At 41.3% G+C, this 21,971-nt stretch overlaps 1 protein-coding gene across 1 annotated transcript in view; it reads left to right on the top strand.

Moving 5' to 3' along the window:
- The window catches only part of tada2b (transcriptional adaptor 2B), a 23,489-nt gene extending 2,753 nt beyond the window's left edge, over nt 1-20,736 (top strand). The window contains exon 2 of the mRNA XM_050066959.1: nt 12,282-20,736. Coding sequence (XP_049922916.1) covers nt 12,282-13,493 — 1,212 coding nt within the window. The 3' untranslated portion in view covers nt 13,494-20,736. The remainder of the gene's footprint in view (nt 1-12,281) is intronic.
- Nucleotides 20,737-21,971: the final 1,235 nt, after the last annotated feature.

Genomic DNA, 21,971 nt, shown 5'->3' with positions numbered 1-21,971 from the left:
GCAGGATTTTATTTTTCACTTTTATATTTCTATTTTCATTCAAACAATGTGAAAAAGCAGGATTTTATATATATTTGTTTCATTCAAAAATTGTGTAAAAAGAGTTAACTGCTGTGGTGGTATGTTTTAATAAGGTTACCAATAAGTAAAAGATATTTAATAGTTGTCTATTTTTTTCATTACTGTACTGAAAAAACCGAACCGTGACTTGTGTACCGAGGTACGTACCGAACCGAGATTTTTGTGTACCGTTACACCCCTAATCACTATCTATTTTTAGCTCGTCACCGTCTGGTTTTTGTTATGGGGAAAAAAGGCCGCTAACAAAAAAATTTCAGCAACGAAATGAACGCTGCTTTAGATTAATGCAAGCTTTAAGAAATTTTAATTTTTATCACTGCATCATTTAAGAGTTTGGTTAAGGGTCACACCTAGCAGTTATTTTAATTATTTAATAATTTGTTGTAATTTATTTCCTAATTAGCTCAATAATTGGTTTAGTCTGTATACTGTCATACATTGTACAGCAGTGCGGTACTTTACAGGTGTGTAATAAAAAAATCTATGAAAATTTTATTGCAAGAATTATGTAGGCTAACATGGCACTAAATAAATGTGAATTTCCGTAAAAGTAGGGCTCTCTTTAAACCCAAGTAAATCATTCATCATTCATTATGTTGAATTCATTCAAAGGAAACTTTGGTAGTTTTCCACGTGGACCCTATTCTGCCATGTGTCTATGTCTAAGTGACTAATGGAGACAACAATTTCTGAAGTGAAAGCAAAAAATTGAAAATGGCCATGCTCTCTGTTGTTGTCTCCATTGTCTATACCAAGGCTATGTATAGAGTTTGGCAAACAAACATTAGCCTAATATATGCCGCTCCTTATCAATGGAATCTTCTGCAGAAGGACATAAAGTTGCATTCATTGGTTCCTCTTGGCTGTTTCAAAGCACTTGTTGGATTTTTGTACACAGTCATCTATATGCTAATGTCAGGGTGTATTTAAGATGGTCTTTGTAATCGTGTAGTTGCCCCCTTTTTTTTTTCTTTTTTTTTTAGCATTTTTATGGTTCACTTTTAGCATTTAGTAACATAGTTTTCGGCTTTTCTTTGTTGTAATCTCATTTTGTGTTTTATATTGCGTATTTTAGAGCTGTATATTTTTTTTATTTCGTGTATTTGTTCTATGTTGTCTGTCTGTATTTAGTGTTGCTGCCTGTCTTGGCCTGGACACTCTTGTTTTTTATCTCTTAATTTTATTCTCAAGAGTTTTTTTCTGTTTAGATAAAGGTTTTTTTTTCTTTTTTAAAAAATTGTTCTAGTTTGGAGAGAGAGAGAGCACTGCAGCCAGCAGCAGCAAAACAGTCTGCAATGTAATCCCAATGGGTGGTTGTGCACTGTCAGATTATGTTCACTCAAAGTGCTTATTTTTGCCACTGACAGGCTCAGATTGTCATTAAAGGTGTCTGACAACATTATGGAAAGGGCCCTATAGAGAAATGGAGTGTTTTTCCATACCTTTCGCGGATCTAATCTCGTTGGGTTCAAGTCTTGTCCAAGGAGATGTCTCGTTCTGAAATCTCACAGACTTTTCCACATTGTGGAAATCAGCTAAATATTCAGCCATGATATTGAAAATTTTATGGACAACACTAAACTACACTTTCTCCAATCAAATTAGCACCAGCCACCTGCAACTTGGGTTTAAAGGGAGCTCTTCTTTTTAAGGAAATTCACATTTGTCCTTTTATTAGTGCCATGGTAGCCTGCATTATTCTTCCATTGCATTTTCAATGATTTTTTTTATTATATGTCTGTAAAGTACAGCATTGCCCTAAAAATGAAGGGCAGACAGAATAACAATAGACACAGCAAAATGATTAAAACTGTCTTACAGACATTAATGATCACAAAACATACCTCAATAAACTAAAAACAAATTATACCTTGCTAAAGGGTTACAATTCAAAATTTGAATAATCACATATTGTAGTGTCCTTTAATCCCAGATTCTCAAGATAGCAGACAATGAATTTAATGAACATGTATGTTGTTTTAAGTAACATATTAGGCACAATCCTCATGCTAATGAGATTTTAAATAGAGACCTAGGAAGAGAATAAGTCCAAGAAAGCAGTTGAGACTGCTAAAACCAATGAAGTGTTTGATATAGATGAGTTGGCTAATGAAGTGCTGATTTTGTTGACCATGATCTCCTAAAATATAAGCTTTACCAGAAAGGGGTTAATAGGAATTCTATCAAGCTGTTCACTCTATTGGGGCTGCACAATATATCGAAAATTTACCATTATCGTGATATCAGCATGCACGATAAAGGTATCCAAAAGACAAGAGGCGATAAATAGTACATGTGCCTTGCATTCACATGCTGCATGGCAATATATGCGAGGGAACTGTGAACAATCGTCTGTGTTGAAACAGTGGCGTCAGGTGACTGCACCAGTTTTTTAAAGTATTTCTCATGTAACAGAAACCACTGAGTAAAACTTGTGTTGGATGTTATTATCATAATGTCCCTGATGTGTCAGTGTTTGCTCTGCACAGATCTGACACCTGTCTGCCAGCCTGTTCTCATCCCTGGCTCTCTGAAGCTCGGGGGCCGGCACGGAGGTCCCTGGGGACCGCCGGTAGATGGACAATAACCTTGTATTTTAAGGGCCATAAAATACACCCCAGTTCACGTATATGTAGGATATTACTACAGACATTCCTGTTCTCTTAAGTCACATTGTCTGCTGTGACAGCAGATGCTGTATTCACTCATATCAGTGACAATGGTGTTTTAGCATCACAGGGATGTATTGTATTGGTTTTCCCCTGATAATGCTACTTAATGATTATGTGATTGTGTGACTGACAGATAATGTTTTGACATATGTCAGTGATGACCCAATGATGCTTTGATACGCCTTGTTAGAAAACAAACATTTTCGCCAGTGGCCGCAATTTTCTTCCCGTTGATATCATGTAAGTCGCACAAAAGCCGTTTTGTTGTTGTTGTTTCCTGTTTTCTTTATATATGCAGTAAGTGAAAATAAAACATTAAAACTCTCCTCAGAATGAAAGAGAATCAGCAGATTTCTCAAACTGTTATCTTAGTAATGTATTACATTTTTTATGGATTATCCATAGAAATTCTGATTCTATGGGATTATCACAAATCACAATTGTATATCACATCTGACTGACCTTATTCTGGGTAGATGATTTTGGTGTTCTGTAGGGATGCACCGAATATTCGGTAACCGAATATATTCGGCCGAATATTGCAAAAAAACACACATTCAGTATTCGGTGGAATAAGTTAAAAGTGAGGCCGAATAATAGTGGCATGTTTTGATAACGCAATCAAACAGCGTGCCGTGACGGGCCGAGTAAAATGTCGGCAGTGTGGTGATCCGCCCGTCACAGCACTCGCATTTGCGACTAAAAATAGTTTTGAGCTAACAAAATAGGCTTAAATCATTCAGCACGCTGTGTGAGCAGCCTACAGATTTCAACCAGCAGCAGAAACGAAAGGCAAATCCCACCGATTGTGGGTTGAACAGACACAGACATGAATGTATTCCTGTCAAATATGGCGGCCATCGGCTTACCCGGCGTCGGAGAAGTCGGCTCCAATAATGTCCTCTTCTTGGCGTTATGACTGCCCAAAAGTACCTGAACAGCCGAGCCAGCCGAACACAGACCGTACGTGATGTGTCAGAGGAGAAACGAGCCGTTCACGGCGCACAAACCTCACCGCACTTTAGGGACTGTTATTTACTTATGAAGGGACTTGTCAGGGGAGGAGGGTGGCTTATTTTATTTATTTATTTTATTTTGATCTCCCCTATGTTCATCACTGATTGATACTGTTTTTGATGTATGAATAAGTCAATAAGTAATTTATTCCATTGAAATATCATTGATGTATTATAGAAAAGTGATTTATCTTTTTATAAATGACAAAAGGCACATCTGCCTCATTTTCGCTGTGGTATCGTGATACTACTTAGAACCATGATATTTTCATTGGTATCGTACAGTGGGTCCCAATATTGGTACCCTGACAACACTAATCTGGAGGGGGTTCATCTGCAAAAACTAATGAAAAACTAAACAACAATATTCGGTATTCGGTACTCGGTATTCGGCCAAGCGTTTAATATGCTTTGGCTTCGGCCACAAATTTTCATTTCGGTGCATCCCTAGTGTTCTGTAAACTCAGCTCAAAACATGTCACACTTGTATCATGTTTTGTACACAGACTACACAGATACATACACAATTTGTGTTATTTAAATCAAGTTTTCAGATTTGGGATTTTGCATACTTTCAGATCCATTTTTTTAGCATACATGAACACAACCATAATGTTTTTTATTCAGTGTGCATATGTAGGGTGTTCATTGTCTGCGGTCTGTGTTAGCAGTGCCAACGTAAAACAGAAAGACATTAAAACTGTATACTAATGTATTTGTTTATTTATCGCGAGTTATATCGTCATCGCAATATTCAACAGCAGCATTGCATATCGTATGTTTTACTGATTTTGTGCAGCTGTATTCTTTATACTGGGCACTTGTTGCTGTGTAAAACGTGAATGGATGTCTCACAAAATGGTTGTCCACGCCCTCTGGTGTTGAATAAGGGGTTGTCCTATCATCAATATTATTAACTGTCTTTATTCATGATCTGGCAAGAGAGAGTTGCTGGGAAAGGGGTCTTATGTGGCCATATACTTGAAAATATTCTTGATGCTGATTATAGTAATATGCTGTCAGAAAAGTTTGAAGATTTACAGACAGTGTTGTTGTGTGTTGCAGAATGTTGTGGAGACTTGTTATCAGTCAACAACAGCAAAAACACAAGTTATGCATATTCGAAAACCAGGTAGAGAAAAGGAATAGTTTCTAGTTTACAGATAAATATAAGTATCTTGTTTTTTTCTAGATGAAAGTATGTCCTTTTTACATGGTTCATCAGTTTTAGCGTCAAGTATGGGTTATTCCACATATTTTAAACTGTATCAAACGTCCTGTTTTAGATAATGTGTCAGGGATATGGGTTTAGAAAAGGTTTCAGAACAATGAACATGTCCGTATTTAATCTGAAAATTGAATTCTTTTTTGGGACTTTATAAATATGTGCCTATTTTGGCAGTTATTGTAGACATGGGCTGGGACTACTTTGAAGTAAGATGGAAGTCCAGTATGGTGGGCCTTTGGAACAGGCTGCTGGATTCACCAACCAACGTGTTGGCTGTAAAATATTTCACTGGGAGCTGTCTGCTGGAGGTGAATGAGTATCTCAAGTATTTGATTTCCTAGAAGAGAGTGGACATAAAGAAAATAATTTCCAAAAAGCAAATGGGAAGGAGGAGGAGTTTAAATACCGACTCTCAGCTAAATGCACACAATCATGGGCAGAAGAAATTTGGCAAAAGCATAAACTAAAAACTTGTTTATTTAAGACAGACAAATTTAAAAAGGTACATCGATTACAGCCCTACTAAGCCTAAAGACAGGGAACATTCTGTACACAATTCAGATGTGGCTACTACATATTGAAACTAGAAGATACAGAGATGTGATTGAAGATCAAGGAGTAAATGAATATTGTGAGCTAAATCAGGTGGAAAACAAAATTCATTTCATTCTTTACTCTCCTTTATATCATGATTTATGACAGATCAGACAGATTAAAAAGTTCATGTTCATGATTGGGATTTGATAGGGATTTAGAAGGGCTTTACAGCATACGACATCCCTCTGTCCTTAGGACCCTTGCAGCAGATAAGGAAAAACTCCCCCCAAAAAAAACCTTTAACGGGGGAAAAATGGTAGAAACCTCAAGAAGAGCAACTGAGGAGGGATCCCTCTTCCAGGACAGACAGACGTGCAATAGATGTCGTACAGAACAGATCAACATAATAAATTAACAGTAATCCGTATGTCACAATGAGACAGAAAGAGAGAGAGAGAGATGCAGGACAGATGATAATATTAATAGCTTACAACAACATTAATGAAAGTAATAATATTATAATTATGATTCTGGCTATTGTGGTACAATATGTTGAAAGTAAATATTAATATCTGATACTATATGTATGTGACAATAATCATATGTGTATAGTAACAGAAGTATGACTAATGATAACAGCAGCAGCAGGAGGCATCTGGCAGGACCACGGCAGCAGCACAACCACACACGTCACACTATCCAGGCACCGCTGTGATAGAGTTTTTTTGTGATTGTTGCGGGCAAAAATCCTTGATTATGCGGCATTTGTGATTGTTGCGGGCAAAAATCCTTGATTATGCGGCACGTTTTCTTAAAAAATGCGATGGAATGTGTGGGATATTTATGCAATTTCATGCGGTGAAATTGCGGGAACTTGCAAAAATTGCGGGAACTTGTAAAAATTGCGGGAACTTGCAAAAACTGCGGGAACTTGTAAAAATTGCGGGAACTTGCAAAAACTGCGGGAACTTGCAAAAACTGCGGTTTGATGAAAAAGAGGAAAAAAGTGATTCCCCCAACACCCTGTTCTCACTAGGCTACTACCTTAATGTAGTCATTTCTAATTACTTCCTATGATAAGCAAGCATACTACATCACAGAAAGTGCAGGGAATATTTAAGTTCTCATCTTGTTTTATTTCAGACCTTAATAAACACATGGCTCAAACTCAAAAATAAATAAATAAAATATGTCATGAAGGCTATGGAGAGAGATCCGTGTTTGCGCACCCGCTGGTTAAGCGCTTTTTGAAAGGAGTCAGGCGACAGAGACCTGTCACGCGCTCTTTGGCACCGCAGTGGGATTTACCCCTGGTGTTACGCGCTCTGGGAGAACCTCCCTTCGAGCCTCTGTCACAAATCTCTCTCAAACTACTGTCATTAAAGACAGCACTTCTCTTAGCCCTGACTTCATAAGAGAGTGAGTGATTTATGTGCGCTTTCGGTCTCCCCGTCTTGTCTCGTTATCAGAGATGACGGGAGCGCAGCTACTCTGAGGCCAAATCCCACATTCATGCCTAAAATCATAACCAGCTCTTTTAGATCAAGAGTTATTTCACTGGAAGGTTTCTTCCCTCCTCCCCACAGGAGGAGAAGAAACATCACACCGACTCTGCATAGTGCGCAAGGTTCCTTGGTGTCCTTCTGCATCTTCTTCTTCTTGTGTAACCTTGTGTGTATTGGCGGTTAATACAGCATTACCGCCACCTAATGGACTGGAAGCGCATTACACCTATAATGAGCTTTTATTGGGAAAAATAGCTCAAATGCGACCCCCAGTGGTAAAATTAGGTATATAATTCGCTATATCGGTTCGGTTAGATATTTGGCTTTAAATCAAACCGGTTGGAAAATTTTCAAACCGGCACAAGCCTAGCGTGGACCAATTTTTCTGCATCTTTTCGGGTCAGGATAGGCCTAATTTTCGCAATATTACAGAGATGAAAAAATGCAGTCCGTGAGGTTTGTTTCAGATGAGAATTAAAAGACAAATCTTGATTTGCCTCCAGTTTAAATGAACTGTGTTTTCTGTCAGCATCTACCTGATAAAGGTCCATGACCGAAACGTTGTGGCCTAATAAATGTAACTTTTTTTGCAAGTGCAGACAGTGTGCGGGTGTTCTCTAGCTTGAGTGTCAGACTGAAGCTCCCAGAACCTTCAGTCTGACATTGCCTCCATTGAAGGCGATTTACAAGGGGGAGGGAATTTGATTTTTCCCTAACCAATCAGTAGAGATCAACAACTCACCCAGAATCTGACGTCATTAGTATCCATGCCTCGGGGGTGCCGAAAACAAGCGAGCATTGCCCGTTTAAAATGTCTCCGTCGTCGTGCACGCCCAGCTGCATCGCCGTTAAATCCAGTTTAGCAGCTTCCTCAATTTGGTCCTCCATTAACGCGAGTAGTGGCGAAATACCTCGATAGCATTGTTAATGTGGTCTGTAGGATCTGTAGCGGTCGCCATTGTTGCTATCCTCACCAGTTACCCACCGGCGTACAGCTTGACATCAGCGTGGCGCTGATTGGCTAATCGCTAGACCCGCCCCCACCGCCAGCGTTCATTGGTCCGTCCAAATCGATAAATCACAAATTCATTGCAGTATGCCAGACCAGAGATGCAAGCCTACTCAGTTGAATGGGCGGGGTCTATGGTCTGGAACCAGGCTAGGTGTTCTCCTTTTTGATTCATTGTTTGTCCCACCTACACACCTGTCTAAGACTGTTTTGGTGTGCACAGGACTTTTTCGACTTTTGACAGCCGATTTTTGTTGCCATTTTTTCCTTGTTGCATCCCGGTCACTTGCCATTGACTGCTTCTCAAGATGAGCAGTTTTGAAGAAGTTAACGCACTTACCAGCAACTGTGCCTCAACATTTGAATTCTCTCATGAAGACGCTGAGAAGATATTGATTCCCAATGACATACTGGGAACGAGCATTTCATCTGATGAACTTAAAGTTAAATTGGAAAGTTTAAAAGAAACTTGTCTACTCATGCACGGCTCCACCTTGAGCGAATATTGGAGGAACAAGAAGATCCCGAGAGGATTACGCATTCAAAAAGCCCCCACTATTGGGAAGTCCGGTGTCAACTTCATGCAGAAGTGGGGTGAAATCCTAAATAAATGCTCCCTGGACTTGATGCTTCTAATAATTGAACAAGTATCCACTGATGCAAGGCAAATAAAAACAAACTGAAATTCAAACTCAAGAGGAAGCGCTCAAACAAAAGATTGGCCATGAGTTTCCATCTGTTGAAACGGCTATTAAAGACTCTGTTAATAAATACAGAGAGAAACTCCATGCTACCAAACTGAGAAAAATATCAAAGGGACACTGAGGACTACCTGAAGAATGAAGTGTACCAGTGGGAGATTAAAAGTCTCCTCTCCTCAACCTGTAGCTGATCAACAGCCACCTGTTGTGCCAAGGCTTTCACGTGCGCCTCGCAGTATGAACTAGCACCAAGACCGTAGAGGATGTCGGTTTGGAGATGAATCATCTATTGAAAGTGACTTCTCTTTTGACAGTGACTCAAGTAATCCATCTCGCAGCTCATCTTTTTGGGGAGCATGCAAAAAGTCACACCAACACAAAAAAGACATAGGAAATGCAGATGGGAAACGCGCATCAAAGAAGAAACCACCGATCATGGAAATGCAGCTTCTCCACAAAACGGAAATTAACATCTCCTCAAAAGAACTGTGAAATGACCAACTGTCTGTGTTGTCTAAAGGACTATCATTTGTACCTAATATCAAAAGTGGAGTCAATACATTTGGGTTGAAAGTGGATTTGTTCAAATGCTTCAGACAAATTAAGTTAAAATACTTTTTTTCTAAGAGTTTTACTACAATTGCAGGTGCTTCCACTGGTCGTTTTAAATCTAAAGTACATTCTGTCCTAGTGTATCTAATACCTCTATCAACACATTTTGTAGACTTATAGAACAGGATGTCATGAAAATGTATGAACAGCCTCTGCGTGGCTCTCAAAATTGATCACAGAGTGAAAAGACTGCCCTTCGTGAGTTAACTAGTGATAGAGATCTTGTGTTTAAACCTGCCGATAAAGGAGGTGCCCTTGTGGTCCAGGATGCTCATAAGTACCGATTGGAAATACTTGCTCAACTAACAAATGACAATTTTTATAATAAGTTGACGAGTGACCCGACTGTGACATTTCAGAAGGAGACATGTAGTTTCCTGGAAAATGCCAAACAAAATGGTCCAAATCTGAATTTGATTTTCTTTATTGTCAGCACCCAATTCGACCAGTTTTTTATACATTGCCTAAAATACATAAATCTATAAATAATCCTCTGGGTCGTCCCATTGTGGCACAAATCAATTCCCTTTGTCACCATTATCTGAATATGTTTACTCTTTCATTAAGCTGCTCTTCAGCACATTGCCATCTTACATTCGAGATTCCACAGATTTTATAACAAAAATTCCAGATATTTCTAATCTTTCTGATAACACGTTGTTGTTGACTCTGGATATCACAAGTCTTTACACAAATATCTCTCGTGAAGGGGGTCTTGAAGCTCTTCGCTTCTATCTAGGAAGCCAAGATAATGCTGCCATGCCTCCTAACATATTTATAATTGACATGGCATCATATATACTGAATAGGGTTGGGTCGGTTCTCGGTAATACCAATTCGGTCCGGTACTCCGTCTTGGACCGGGTTTTATTTTTTGAGACCGACCGGACTCGGGCAGAACGTACGTGGAGCGGACGCCGTGGAGATCCACCTGGTAAAAGTGGACGTCCGCAAGCCCTGTGCGCGCAAATTATGCTAATTTATTTATGGGTTATTTTGAAAATAAATACGTATTTGATCCTATTGTGAACATATATCAATCTAATATTCTGAAGTGGTTTTGTTATATTGATGATATATTTTGTATTTTCGAAGGTAGCTGTGATGAAGCTCAGGAGTTTGTTAACTTACTGAATGGCTTTGACCAAAACTTTGAATTTACATTGGAGTCATGCCAGGATAACGTACATTTTTTGGACATGTGGATAACTAAGAATAATGGTTGTTTGTTTACCCCATTATACCAAAAAGAAACAGACAGAAACACACTTCTACTAGCTACCAGCGTACATCCTCCTTCTTTCAAGAAGTCACTTGCTATTAGTCAATTTTATAGATCGAGAAGAGTGTTATTCCACTTAAGAGCGGACGTCCGCAAGCCCTGTGCGCGCAAAGCTCAGATTTTACGACCGCGCGGACTACGCTCCCCGCACCAGTGTCACTCAAAAGACTGCTCGGCATGTATTTTTCACATCGCCATGACAGAAACGTGCAAGAATTGGGGGTAATGTAGTGTTTCACAGACATTTTTACAGGAAACTACAACGCGGAAGTGCGCTCAACTATGGAAGCCCGAATGACTGCGGACATTCCTCGCAGAGTCCGCTCCGCTTATAGTGCGCCCGAGTCTGTGAGCACCTTAAATTTGAACCCTCAGCGCACACTGCAGCACAATCAAACAGATGCGCAACTCAGAGCATCAGAAGTGTCTCTGACACCAGACTCAGAGCGGCTCGTTGATGGGGTTAGTGTTGCGTTTTTTGACTTTCCTTCAACAACAAAAGCACGTGTGTGTGTGTGTGTGTGTGTGTGTGTGTGTGTGTGTGTGTGTGTGTGTGTGCGCGTTTGCGTGTGTGCGTGTGTGCGTGTGCATGCGCGTGCGGTCCCGTAGCAGTAGTCTCTTGATAAACAGAAGCCCCTTTTACACTGCCTGTTCGCAGATTGCAGAATGGGGGGACAGAATTGTCTTGCCTGAAAGCTGCCGTGGAAGGTAGTAACAGCACCGAAAAGGAGTCTGTACAAACAGGACAGCCAGCAAGACAGGACCATGGACAGGATCGGTGTGAAGTTTTGACAATGTATTGAACCCATCATGGGAGGTTTAAAAAGTCAAAGAGGAAGAACTGCAGCCAAAAATGTCCACAAAATTGGGCAAAGATTCAGAAGCTCCTTTCCCTCAGAGCAGAGGACAAGATCAGCGGCCATATAACAGGGACAGTAAATGATTGTTATTGCCATGTTTTGCCGTTGTTATTGTTTATAAAGTGCTACCAATGCATATGTTTTATGTCACACTAGAGGCCGATGCTATTGTGTTAGATATCACGCCCGTCACACCCCTTTGATTCCTTAATGCCGGGATGCTGTCTGAAATCACACACTGGAGTGGAATGATGCCACCGTTGTGTAGTTCCATGTAAAAATGCAAAAGACACATGAAAAAGGAACTTTGTGGTGGCTCTATAGTGCCGTCTCTTAGCAAAAAGGGCAAGAGAGAGAGAGGCTGAGCAAATCAATACGCTGCAATCTGAGATTTTACCATTTCAAGTATTCAAATTGCAGTAAAGTTGGATTGAATTCATGGGGATTGGCTGAATTTGCAATACTGTTGCAATCACAACATCCTGGAGAGGCTAAAGATCAAGTTGATTTCGAGTTTACAGGTAATTTTATCTGCATGTCTTTTGACTGTGAGAGGAAGCTGGAGAAAACCCACGTTAATATGGGGAGAACATACAAACTACACACTGAAGGCCAGCAGTAACCGTGCCAACCTGACTTAATATCAGTTTGATCAATTTTCTCTTGATCAGCTAACTGATGATTTTCTTCTGGTTTGTAGTCAAGTTAATAACAGTATACTTTTATGTTTCTTCTTCTATGCTCATTATTAACAATTTCTGCTTGTGTTGTCTTTCAGGAGGACATGGCTGCTCACGTTGGAGCATCCCGAACTCCTCAGGAAGTTATGGAACACTATGTCACCATGTACATTCACGGAAACCTGGGTAAGGCCTGCATCCCCGACAACATTCCCAACCGGGTGACGGACCACACTTGCCCGAGCGGGGGCCCTCTGTCGCCTAGCCTCACCACCCCGCTCCCTCCGCTGGATATCAGCCTGGCTGAGCAGCAGCAGCTGGGCTACATGCCACTACGTGACGACTATGAGATTGAATATGACCAGGATGCAGAGAAGCTCATCAGTGGGCTGTCTGTGAACTATGACGATGAGGATGTAGAAATTGAAATGAAACGTGCTCATGTGGACATGTATGTGCGCAAGCTCAGAGAACGCCAGCGACGTAAGAACATTGCCCGGGACTATAACTTGGTGCCTGCTTTCCTGGGCCGAGACAAAAAAGACAAGGAGAAGGAGAGACCTGGAGTGCTGGGAGTCATAAGCAGTGCTGGTGGTGTGAGTGGTGCAGGAGCTGGCGGTGGCACTATTGGTTTAGGTTCCACAGCAGGAGCAGGATCAGGTCCTGTTACCAGTACGCCCAAAAGAAAGATCACTAAAGAAGAGAAAGAGCAGCGGGTCAGACTGCGGGGGCTCTGTCAGTTCATGGCCCATCGGGAGTTTGAAGACTTCTTTGAGAACATGCATAAAGAGCGTGTGTTAAGGGCCAAGGTGCGTGAGCTGCAGCGCTATCGCCGCAATGGCATCACCCGCCTGGAAGAGTCTGCTGAATATGAAGCGGCGCGCCACAAACGGGAGAAACGCAAGGAGAACAAAAGTGTGGTCACCTCAAAACGGGGTAGCGGAGGAGGGGGTGGGCTTGGCTCTGGGATGGGAGGGGGGGTTGGAGCTGGTGGAGGAGGAGGCATTGCTGGAGGGTTGGGGGTCGGAGGTGGGATCAAAGAAGAAGGAAAAGATGGTGAGTTTGCTGCCATCGAGAATCTGACGGGCTTTGAGCTGCTGTCAGACAGGGAGAAGGTGCTGTGCAACTCTCTGAACCTCAGCCCAGCACGCTACCTGACTGTCAAAACCATCATCATCAAAGATCACCTGCAGAAAAGGCAAGGCATTCCGGCCAAGAGCCGGCTGCCAAGCTACCTGGACAAGGTCCTCAAAAAGCGCATTCTCACCTTCCTCACGGAAAGTGGCTGGATATCCCGAGACGCCTTGTAGTGATCTGTATTTGGTCAGGAAGTAATGAGCTGATGATCTCTGATAGCTGTTTTGCTATAAGCTTCATAGGCAGACAAAACTACTGGCTTTTTTCAATAGTGACGTTGTAAATATGTACATTGCAAAGAAAGACAATGCATCACTGGATAAAAAGTCTATTTTTATACCAGGGCTAGAAACAAAAATAAGCCTATATTTTTACATTTGGAAAGGGACAGGAGTGAAAAACAACTCTGTGGGTTCACATTACTTTGTATCAATCTTGTTACGTTATGAATGAGAACTACAATGCTAACTAGTAGTACATAGTTGCAGAGATATTTTAGTGTTCTTGATTCGCTGAAAATTTAAAATCCTGACATCAACAGGCCAAAGGCTGTTGCATGCTGAAAAGAAGGGTAAATGAGAACATTATTGTTCCTGGAAATGTATGAGAGTTGTGACTTCTGGATGAATGCTTGTCACTGATGGGTGACAAAAATGATCACTGTTGTGAGATGTTTTTCATGATCTGCTAAACCCTACCGAAGTTGATCAACTTTGTTTGCTGTTTCATCAGTTAAAGCTGGGCCCAGTAACTTTCCAGCAAGAGCAAACTGTTTGATTTTTCTAACATTTTAAAGAGGTAAAATTGATTTTTGAAGTGGGGCTGTATGGGGTGCTTATCCATAGTCAGTGTATTACCTACACTAGATAACAGTCAGCACACTCCCAGTTCGGAGAAACAGACAGGAGTATCACTATGGAAGCTAAAGCTCTGTTTCCACTGAGCAGTTAGGTATGGTTCAATCCAGTTCAGTACACATTTTTTCCATTTCCACTGTGAAAAGTTGTGGATGGTACCAATGAAACTGTTCCTAACCATCCCCATTTTTGGTCCCCCATCTGTTGGGGTACCTAGAACACAGATCTAGTACTTAAAGGTGGAGCTATAAACACTGCAGTCCGCTGATTGGTCAATAAAGGATGGTCACTCTGCTCAGGGCTGAGTTGTGGCTGGTTTTGAGGCTTATGTAACCACTGTTCATACTGTGGCAAGTCATACATATATTAATAAACTATAACTATGAAATGAAAGGATGTCTTGCTGCCTCTAGCAGCAGGTGTAGTCTGAGGAAAAAATAACCTCATTCAGTGGGCCGACTGCCGGCTTTTAAGGTGGAAGGTTTATTTGTAATGTTATTGAATGCATGAGTTGAGGATGTGAATTATCTCTTGGATGACATACACTTTTAATAATGAGTGGGTCTTCAAGAGTTTAAAAATATATATTAATTTCGCTGGATTATGTAAACTGTCTGTGCCACCAGAGAAGAGGAAATACAGCGAGCGCTGGACGGAGCAGTGAGTGACAACAACGCCGCCCACATTTAGGAGTACAGTTTGCAGTGGAAACACTAAACGGATCTAGGGTCCAGGTACCATGCCTGAAAGGTTACTTTTGGTTCAAAAGGTACTATATCGAAAGTGTTTGGTGGAAACAGGGCTTAATAGTGTCTTCTCTGGATAGGGGTTAGCAGCAAATGATACTTTGGCCACTTAAAAAACGTCAGACTGGCACTTGCTGCAGAGCACTGTTGTACCCAACCATCAGGTAAAATTACACTAAACACCTACAAATAAATAAAAACACCCTCCAAACAACCAGTTAAGTGTGAAGCTCTGGCATCGTCTAATGCAGAAAGATCCTGAGGTTGTGTTGTAACCAAGTCCCACTCATGGCAGCAGTAGCTCTCTGGGTCCGTGAGCATGCATTTATGGTTTACATGGTTAGCTTCTGCTCTTTCTGGGCCTCCAGTTTCCACATACGTTTCCTTTCTGTTTTTTGGCCTGTTGGATCTCCCTCCGTAAAAGTTCTTCTTCTCTTTTCTCTGGCTAACAAACTGCTGAAAATCAGACCCAATCAGCTCACCTGCAGCGTAATACAGTGTAGGCTAATGTGTACAAATACTGAGGTGCTGTGGTTGAGAAAATGTCGTGGAAAAGACAGGGCTGTCTGATGGCAAGGTAAAGTAGTGAACAAATACTTAATATTACAGTCCAATTAAATTGATAGATTTTTCAGACAGGCTTTTTTTATTATTATTATTTCAAGTGGCTAAAGGACCGTTTGCTCCTAACCCACATCCACAGCAGTACAACTTCCATGGTGGGACTCCTGTCTGCTGCTCCAAACTGGGAGTGTGCAAACTGCCATCGACTATAGGTGATACACCGACTATGAATAAGTACCTCGTACAGCTCGACTTAAAAAGATCCAGACTATCACCGTAGAGGCCTCAGTTTCCTAGAAATTGTTGTGTATCTTCAGTAAACTCAGTCAGTAAACTGATTTTTTTTCTTCCTGCCTACAAGAGAAGGGAAAAAAAGCAGCAGGGTTCAGCCATCGTCTAGCTCTTTTTGGAGTGAGCAGTTGTTACTGCCAGAAGGCACTCTGTATCAGGGTCTGACAGATAGAGGTTGACATAGAGCTAAACCGATATATCTGCTGTTGTTAGCTTATCATTGATATATCAGTATCAGCACAAATGTCAGCCAGTTAGTGAGAAGAAATGTAATTTAAAAAATGCCAAAGAATATTAAAAGATCATTTGGAGACAGTGTTGTTGTTACACAATCTGTCCACCAGAGAGCACTGGCAAGTCGGTTTTTCAACTGTAAAATCTCGCTCAGCACATTTCTTTGTCACAAATTTTAATTTAAAAAGGATCCTCATCTTACATATTAATCTGTTATGTGTTTATGGTTAAAGAAATGGCTTATGTATTATATTTAACTCTTTAGAGTCCCAGAAAACTTGGCTTCAATTGTAAGAAAGTATTTCTCTTTAAATATTCATATAAGCAGCAAAAAAACCCAAACATGTTTATCCACTTAATAACCATTTAAACACTGGTAAATAAATGAATAAATAGTGAGGCATGACAACTAACTGACAAAATATGAGCCTTTAAATATTCACATGTATTGGCTTTAAAATCAGTTTCAGTCAGGCTCTAATTTGTATTTAAGTTTTGGTTTGTCACCTGAAGTTAGTATGGAGGACAAATCTCAACTTTTTATGCCTCTGCGCCAGCGATAGCCATAGCCAGAGGCATTATGTTTTTGGGTTGCCTGTCGGCACGTCTGTCTATACATCCGTCCGTCCCTTCCTTGTGAACATGATATCTCAAGAACCCCTCGAGGGAATTTCTTCAAATATGGCACAAATGTCCACTTGGACTCAAGATTGAACTAATTAGATTTTGGTGGTCACGGATCAAAGGTCAAGGTCACTGTGACCCTGTTTGTCTCATTTTTGTGAGCGCGATATTTGGACAACACTGAAATTTTAAAAAAATTGGCACAAACATTTAATGTTCACTTGGACTCAACTATTAGATTTTGATAGTCAAAGGTCAAGATCATTGTGACCTTGATTCCAGCTCATTCTCATGAACAGGATATGTCCAGAACACCTTCAGGGAATTTCCTCAAATTTGACACAAACATCCACTTGGACTGAAGAATTAACTGATAAGAATTTGGTGGTCAAAGGTAAAGGTCACCGTGACCTCACAAAACATGTTTTTGGCCACTCAAGAATTCTTAGCTAATTATGAGAAAACATCACACATTTTTATAATAGGTTTAAATGATGAAGTGATGACATTTTATATCCAAAAGATCAAAGGTCAACTTCACTGTAACATCATAATGTTCTGCATGAAACACTTTTCTGGCCATTATTCAGTGTCATATCCCAGGAACAGAAGGGGATACATTTGGTCAGATACTGAATTGGTGACACTTATCTTGGCTGTTCGCTTGTTCAGTAATTGTAGTTGAATTAGGCCTACAAACCTTTACTTTTACAGAAACAGTGCATCTTAGTGCAGTTTCAAATGTTCTGCAGTCCACAGGTAAAAGAAGCTGGGTGTGTAAGGGACCAGGGGCCTCGTGTTCAAAGGGTGTGTACGCACTTTTCCACGGCAAAGTTCAGATGTATCAAATGTAATGACTGTGGAAATGTGCGGTGCTTCAGGCCAACTTCATGGCTGGCATACGCACGTTTCTACAGCTGTTGATCCTTTGGCGACACTTAGAGGTGATGCTGGGAAACTGTTATAATATATAACTGAAAACAATAAGTCCTGAGAGTCATGTGCACATCAGAGACACATGAACAATTAACACACCCACGTGTCTGCAAGTAGATGAGTGGATATAAAAGCGTGCGCAAAATGGTGCAGAAAATACCGTTAACAACAATGGCTGCGTTAACAGTATTAAGACATTGTAAATGGTGCAATATGAAGAGAGCGTGTGTTCAGAGACAGAGAGGATTTACTGGCACATGATGACAACTGGCTCATCAGCCGCTTTAGGTTCCCGAGGGCAATCCTCCTGGAACTGTGTGCATAGCTGCGGCCAGCCTTGGAGCGACACGGCGAGGAGCCATGCGCTGCCTGTATCCATACAGGTGCTGACGGACGGAATTATCCGCATCCGTCAGCCAGGTATATCAAATTCCCATACAATGCAGCTGAACAGGCCAACATTAAATCGCAATTTGCAGCCAGAGCCGGTTTTCCTAATGTAATCGGAGCTATCGACTGCGCACACATTAAAAAAGCGCCATGATGAAGCATTTTCATTTGATGAATATACAGATCATATGTGATGCGCAAATGCAATTAACCAACATTGTGGCGAGGTGGCCTGGCACACTTTGGCGGTGGGCAGCTGTCCTCCGCTTCACGTCTACCACTTCTTTTTTAATTCTGCGTGTTTACGCTTTTCTGACCCCACAGCACTGACAGCCTCACACACACTCTCCCACTCACTCCTCTTGTGTTTAGTATTGATGCCGGAGGACAGTGTGCGAAAAAGTAAATTTTTGCGCGCCTCCACTTCAGTGAGTAGTGTCTCCAATTCGCATTCTGTTAAGTTTTTCTTTCTTCCCGTCTAACTCATTCTTTAGTTTTAGTTTTCTGATAGTGCAGAGAGGGGAATCTCAGGTGTGGGACTCATTTAAATATGATTTGCATATTTAAATGGCGTCCTGTGCTTGTGCGTATAACGTTTTCTGGATTTAAGCATACGCCATGTTTCAGTAGGAAAGGAAAGTCTTTGTACATGAGACTCCTGGTGTAACTAGTTATACTCAGAAAACAGTGGAAAAACCAAGCAGGGCTTCCAAGGGCAAAATCATAAAAAGAAAAAATGAGGGAAGCCACTGTGAAGCAAAGAACACATTCCTTTAATGGCTCAAATCTGCAGCAAACAGCATAGGCAGGCCAAAAAACACAGAGGCTTAAACATGCTGTCCACTCTGCGACGCGTTTCGAGTCAAACTCTTCTTCAGGCAGCAATGGTAAGCGTGTGCAGTCTTTTCAACTATATAAGATAAGATTCATTTATTTAGTCCCGAAGGAAATTTGTGTTGGACATACACAGGCTGCTACCTAGGACATAACACATAACATAAACAAGAAACACAAGTGCTGACAGTGCAGACATAAAGACATAAAGTGCGGTCGTAAAGTGCATACCTAAAGTCCATACCCACATACTCCATACAGACATACAATCATAAAGTGCCTGCCTGCCTACCTAAATGCATGCATACATACATACATACATACATACATACATTACCGGCCTGTGTTCAACAGGGTAATGGATAGTGGAATGAATGAGAATTTATACCTGTTCGTATATAGGAAGGGGGGAGGATTCAATTAGTAATCACTTCATCTTAGTCAGGTGTGGATAGGGTGTGGTCTGCAACACAGCTGAATCAACTGAGACAAACCAAAAACTCTGTCTAAGGGAGCTTTCTGCTGCACAAAAAATGCATGGCATTACAGTGCCTGAAAGAAAGAAAGAAGAAAGGCTAGTTAATAGAAGCACTGAAAATCTAGAGACCCATTTAGGCCATGTGGAGATACTGTATTTAAGTATCCACCATGCTTCTGCTTGTTAGAGTTTGCGTTCAAAGAGTATTGCAGACTGCAGACCAATTGGTTGGATGTGTGTCTTTGTTTTGGTTGGAGTAAAGCATCTCTGTCTGAGTATAGGGCTCTCTTGTAAGCTAGTTATACTGAAATGCCATCGTGCAATTCCAAGATTGTTTTATTCAAGGCAGGCTAATATCACACCTCTTGTCTTTAACACTTAAATGGCAGTGATCCTCCTCATTGTATGCATTTGAATTTCCACTGTGCTAACACCGAACGTCTGCCCCATGGGTGACCATGTCATATGCACACAGCTTCCCAGGTGATCTGTTATGCTGTGCTCAAACTATGGTACTTGTACCACTGTTGGCACACGACCTCCCTCTGGTGGTACATGGAGGAATCTCCTGAATACTTTTCTAAAAATTAAATACATTTATTAAAACATATATAATATTATCAAAATACTACAACATTTGGAATGAAAATACTTACATTTTGAGATCCCTGAAATTTAATTGAAAATACAGTTTTTCTTTAATGTTTTAGTTTTGATATCTGCTTGCTATGTATCACTGTCATGAACGTAGCTCATACATGATTAGTTTTCGAGGTCAGCTGGGACGGTCAGATAGTAAGCAGAGGCTAAATGAATGGTGTTAAAATCCCTGCAGTTGTGTCTCCAAACAGGTGCTACTTGGAAGAGAAGTTAGAATAGAGAATATTTCAAGCAGCTGTTGTACCTGAAGTGGATGACAGTCAGCTGAGCTTGAGTGCTGGTGGCTAGTAGCTAGGCATCACTTTAAAAGTAGAGCTTTGTTCATTTTTGTGGTCATTGAAAAGGTACGGCCTCCTCTACATTGTACAACTGTGGAAGTTTTAATGTTCCGTTATAGTCATCATTCATACTTAGTCATATTTCATCGATGTGGTGCTTCAAACCATGTACAAGTTAGACACAACAGCTGTATTTAAAGGATAACTCTGCTGATATTTTATATTACTCTTATTGCCAACAAATCCAATGAAAAGACATTGAGGGTTACTTGGTCTGTAAGGGTGTTTGACCAAGTGGTAACCTCCGACAGAGTCCTGCATGGGTCCCTTTTTGAAAATCCGCACCCGCCCGTACCCATAAAGCTCAGTCCGAGAACCAACCTTTTACCAGTCATTATGTCTAAGTCAAAGCTGCACCCGTTAATAAAGTCCCACGTCCTGACCCACACCCATGATTAAACACACACAGGCCACAATCACTCACATTAAAGGACAACTTAGGTATTTTTCAACCTGGGCCCTATTTCCCCATGTATATGTGTGCGTATGATTCATAGGTACAACTCGTTCTAAAATTGGTTCAGTATTGAGGGAGCAATACAGCCGACAGCCGCGAAAGGAGCTAAAACGGTAACGGGGGCAAATGCGTCCCGTATAAGTTTGCGCATTAAATTGCTTTTTTTCGCCACTGACCGGTTCAGATCGCCAGTGCTATGTCTGTAAATAGCATACTAAGCGTTTTGAACATTGTTTATATAACATTACCTCCACTGTGTCTGTAGCTCTCTCTACTCGTAGGACAGCCGTTTTCTTGAGGAAGAGGTGTTTCGGGATTGGATGTCTTCTCTTCTTCAGCTGGCAGTAGTCATCTTGGGAGAAGTGAGCACTGCAGACCTGATGGTCTGCAAGGCGCAGTGTCTGGACAGGAGTGTTAGCATCCATTTGTAGCACAACTAGCCACAACTTCAGCATCTCGCCGTCCGACAAAGGCAGCCTGTGAAAGCTGTACGGGGTGTTGTGCGACATCCTGTTCTTGCAATTCGGATAAGCACAAACACAAACCATTGTTTTCAATCGATGCAGTAAAACTCTCAACTGTACTCCCGGACAACCAGCGCCACTCTGAGCGGCGCTCAGCATGGCTCCTGTGTTTCCTTCCGGCAACAAGCAAAGCTCTTGCGAGATGACGTCACAGCTGGGAGGAGGTGAAGGGTCAGGGAAACGCTTAGTATGCTATCTACAGAGATAGCACTGGCGATCTGAATCGGTCAGTGGCAAAAAAAAAGCACTTTTAATGCGCAAACTTATACGGGACGCATTTGCCCCCGTTACTGTTTTAGCTCATTTCGCGGCTGCCAGCTGCATCCGCCTCCCTCAATACTGAACCAATTTTAGAACGAGTTGTACCTATGAATCATACGCACACATACACATGGGGAAATAGGGCCCAGGTTGAAAAATAGAGAAGTTATCCTTTAAGCTGGGTTCTCCATTGTTGCATTACAAATCCAACAGAGGAAAAGTGTCTTTCACTGGCTGCGCTCAATGCTGGGATGGTGAAAACATTCAATCAATGCCAGGTTAGGAAACATTTAAGCATGCTCCTTCCACCACCATAAAACCTCAAAAGGATCCTTCTTGGGTGTCTCGAACTCGAAGTCAGCTGCCACCTCATCCTTGGGCTACAAAGTTTCATGGCTGGAGTACTCCACGTCGGTGACGAATGTGACGACAGGGTCAAAGGTTCAACTCGTGTCAT

The sequence above is a fragment of the Epinephelus moara genome, chromosome 17, assembly GCF_006386435.1.
Source record: "Epinephelus moara isolate mb chromosome 17, YSFRI_EMoa_1.0, whole genome shotgun sequence".
NCBI classification, from domain to species: domain Eukaryota; kingdom Metazoa; phylum Chordata; class Actinopteri; order Perciformes; family Serranidae; genus Epinephelus; species Epinephelus moara.
This window is presented reverse-complemented; position numbering and strand designations above follow the sequence as displayed.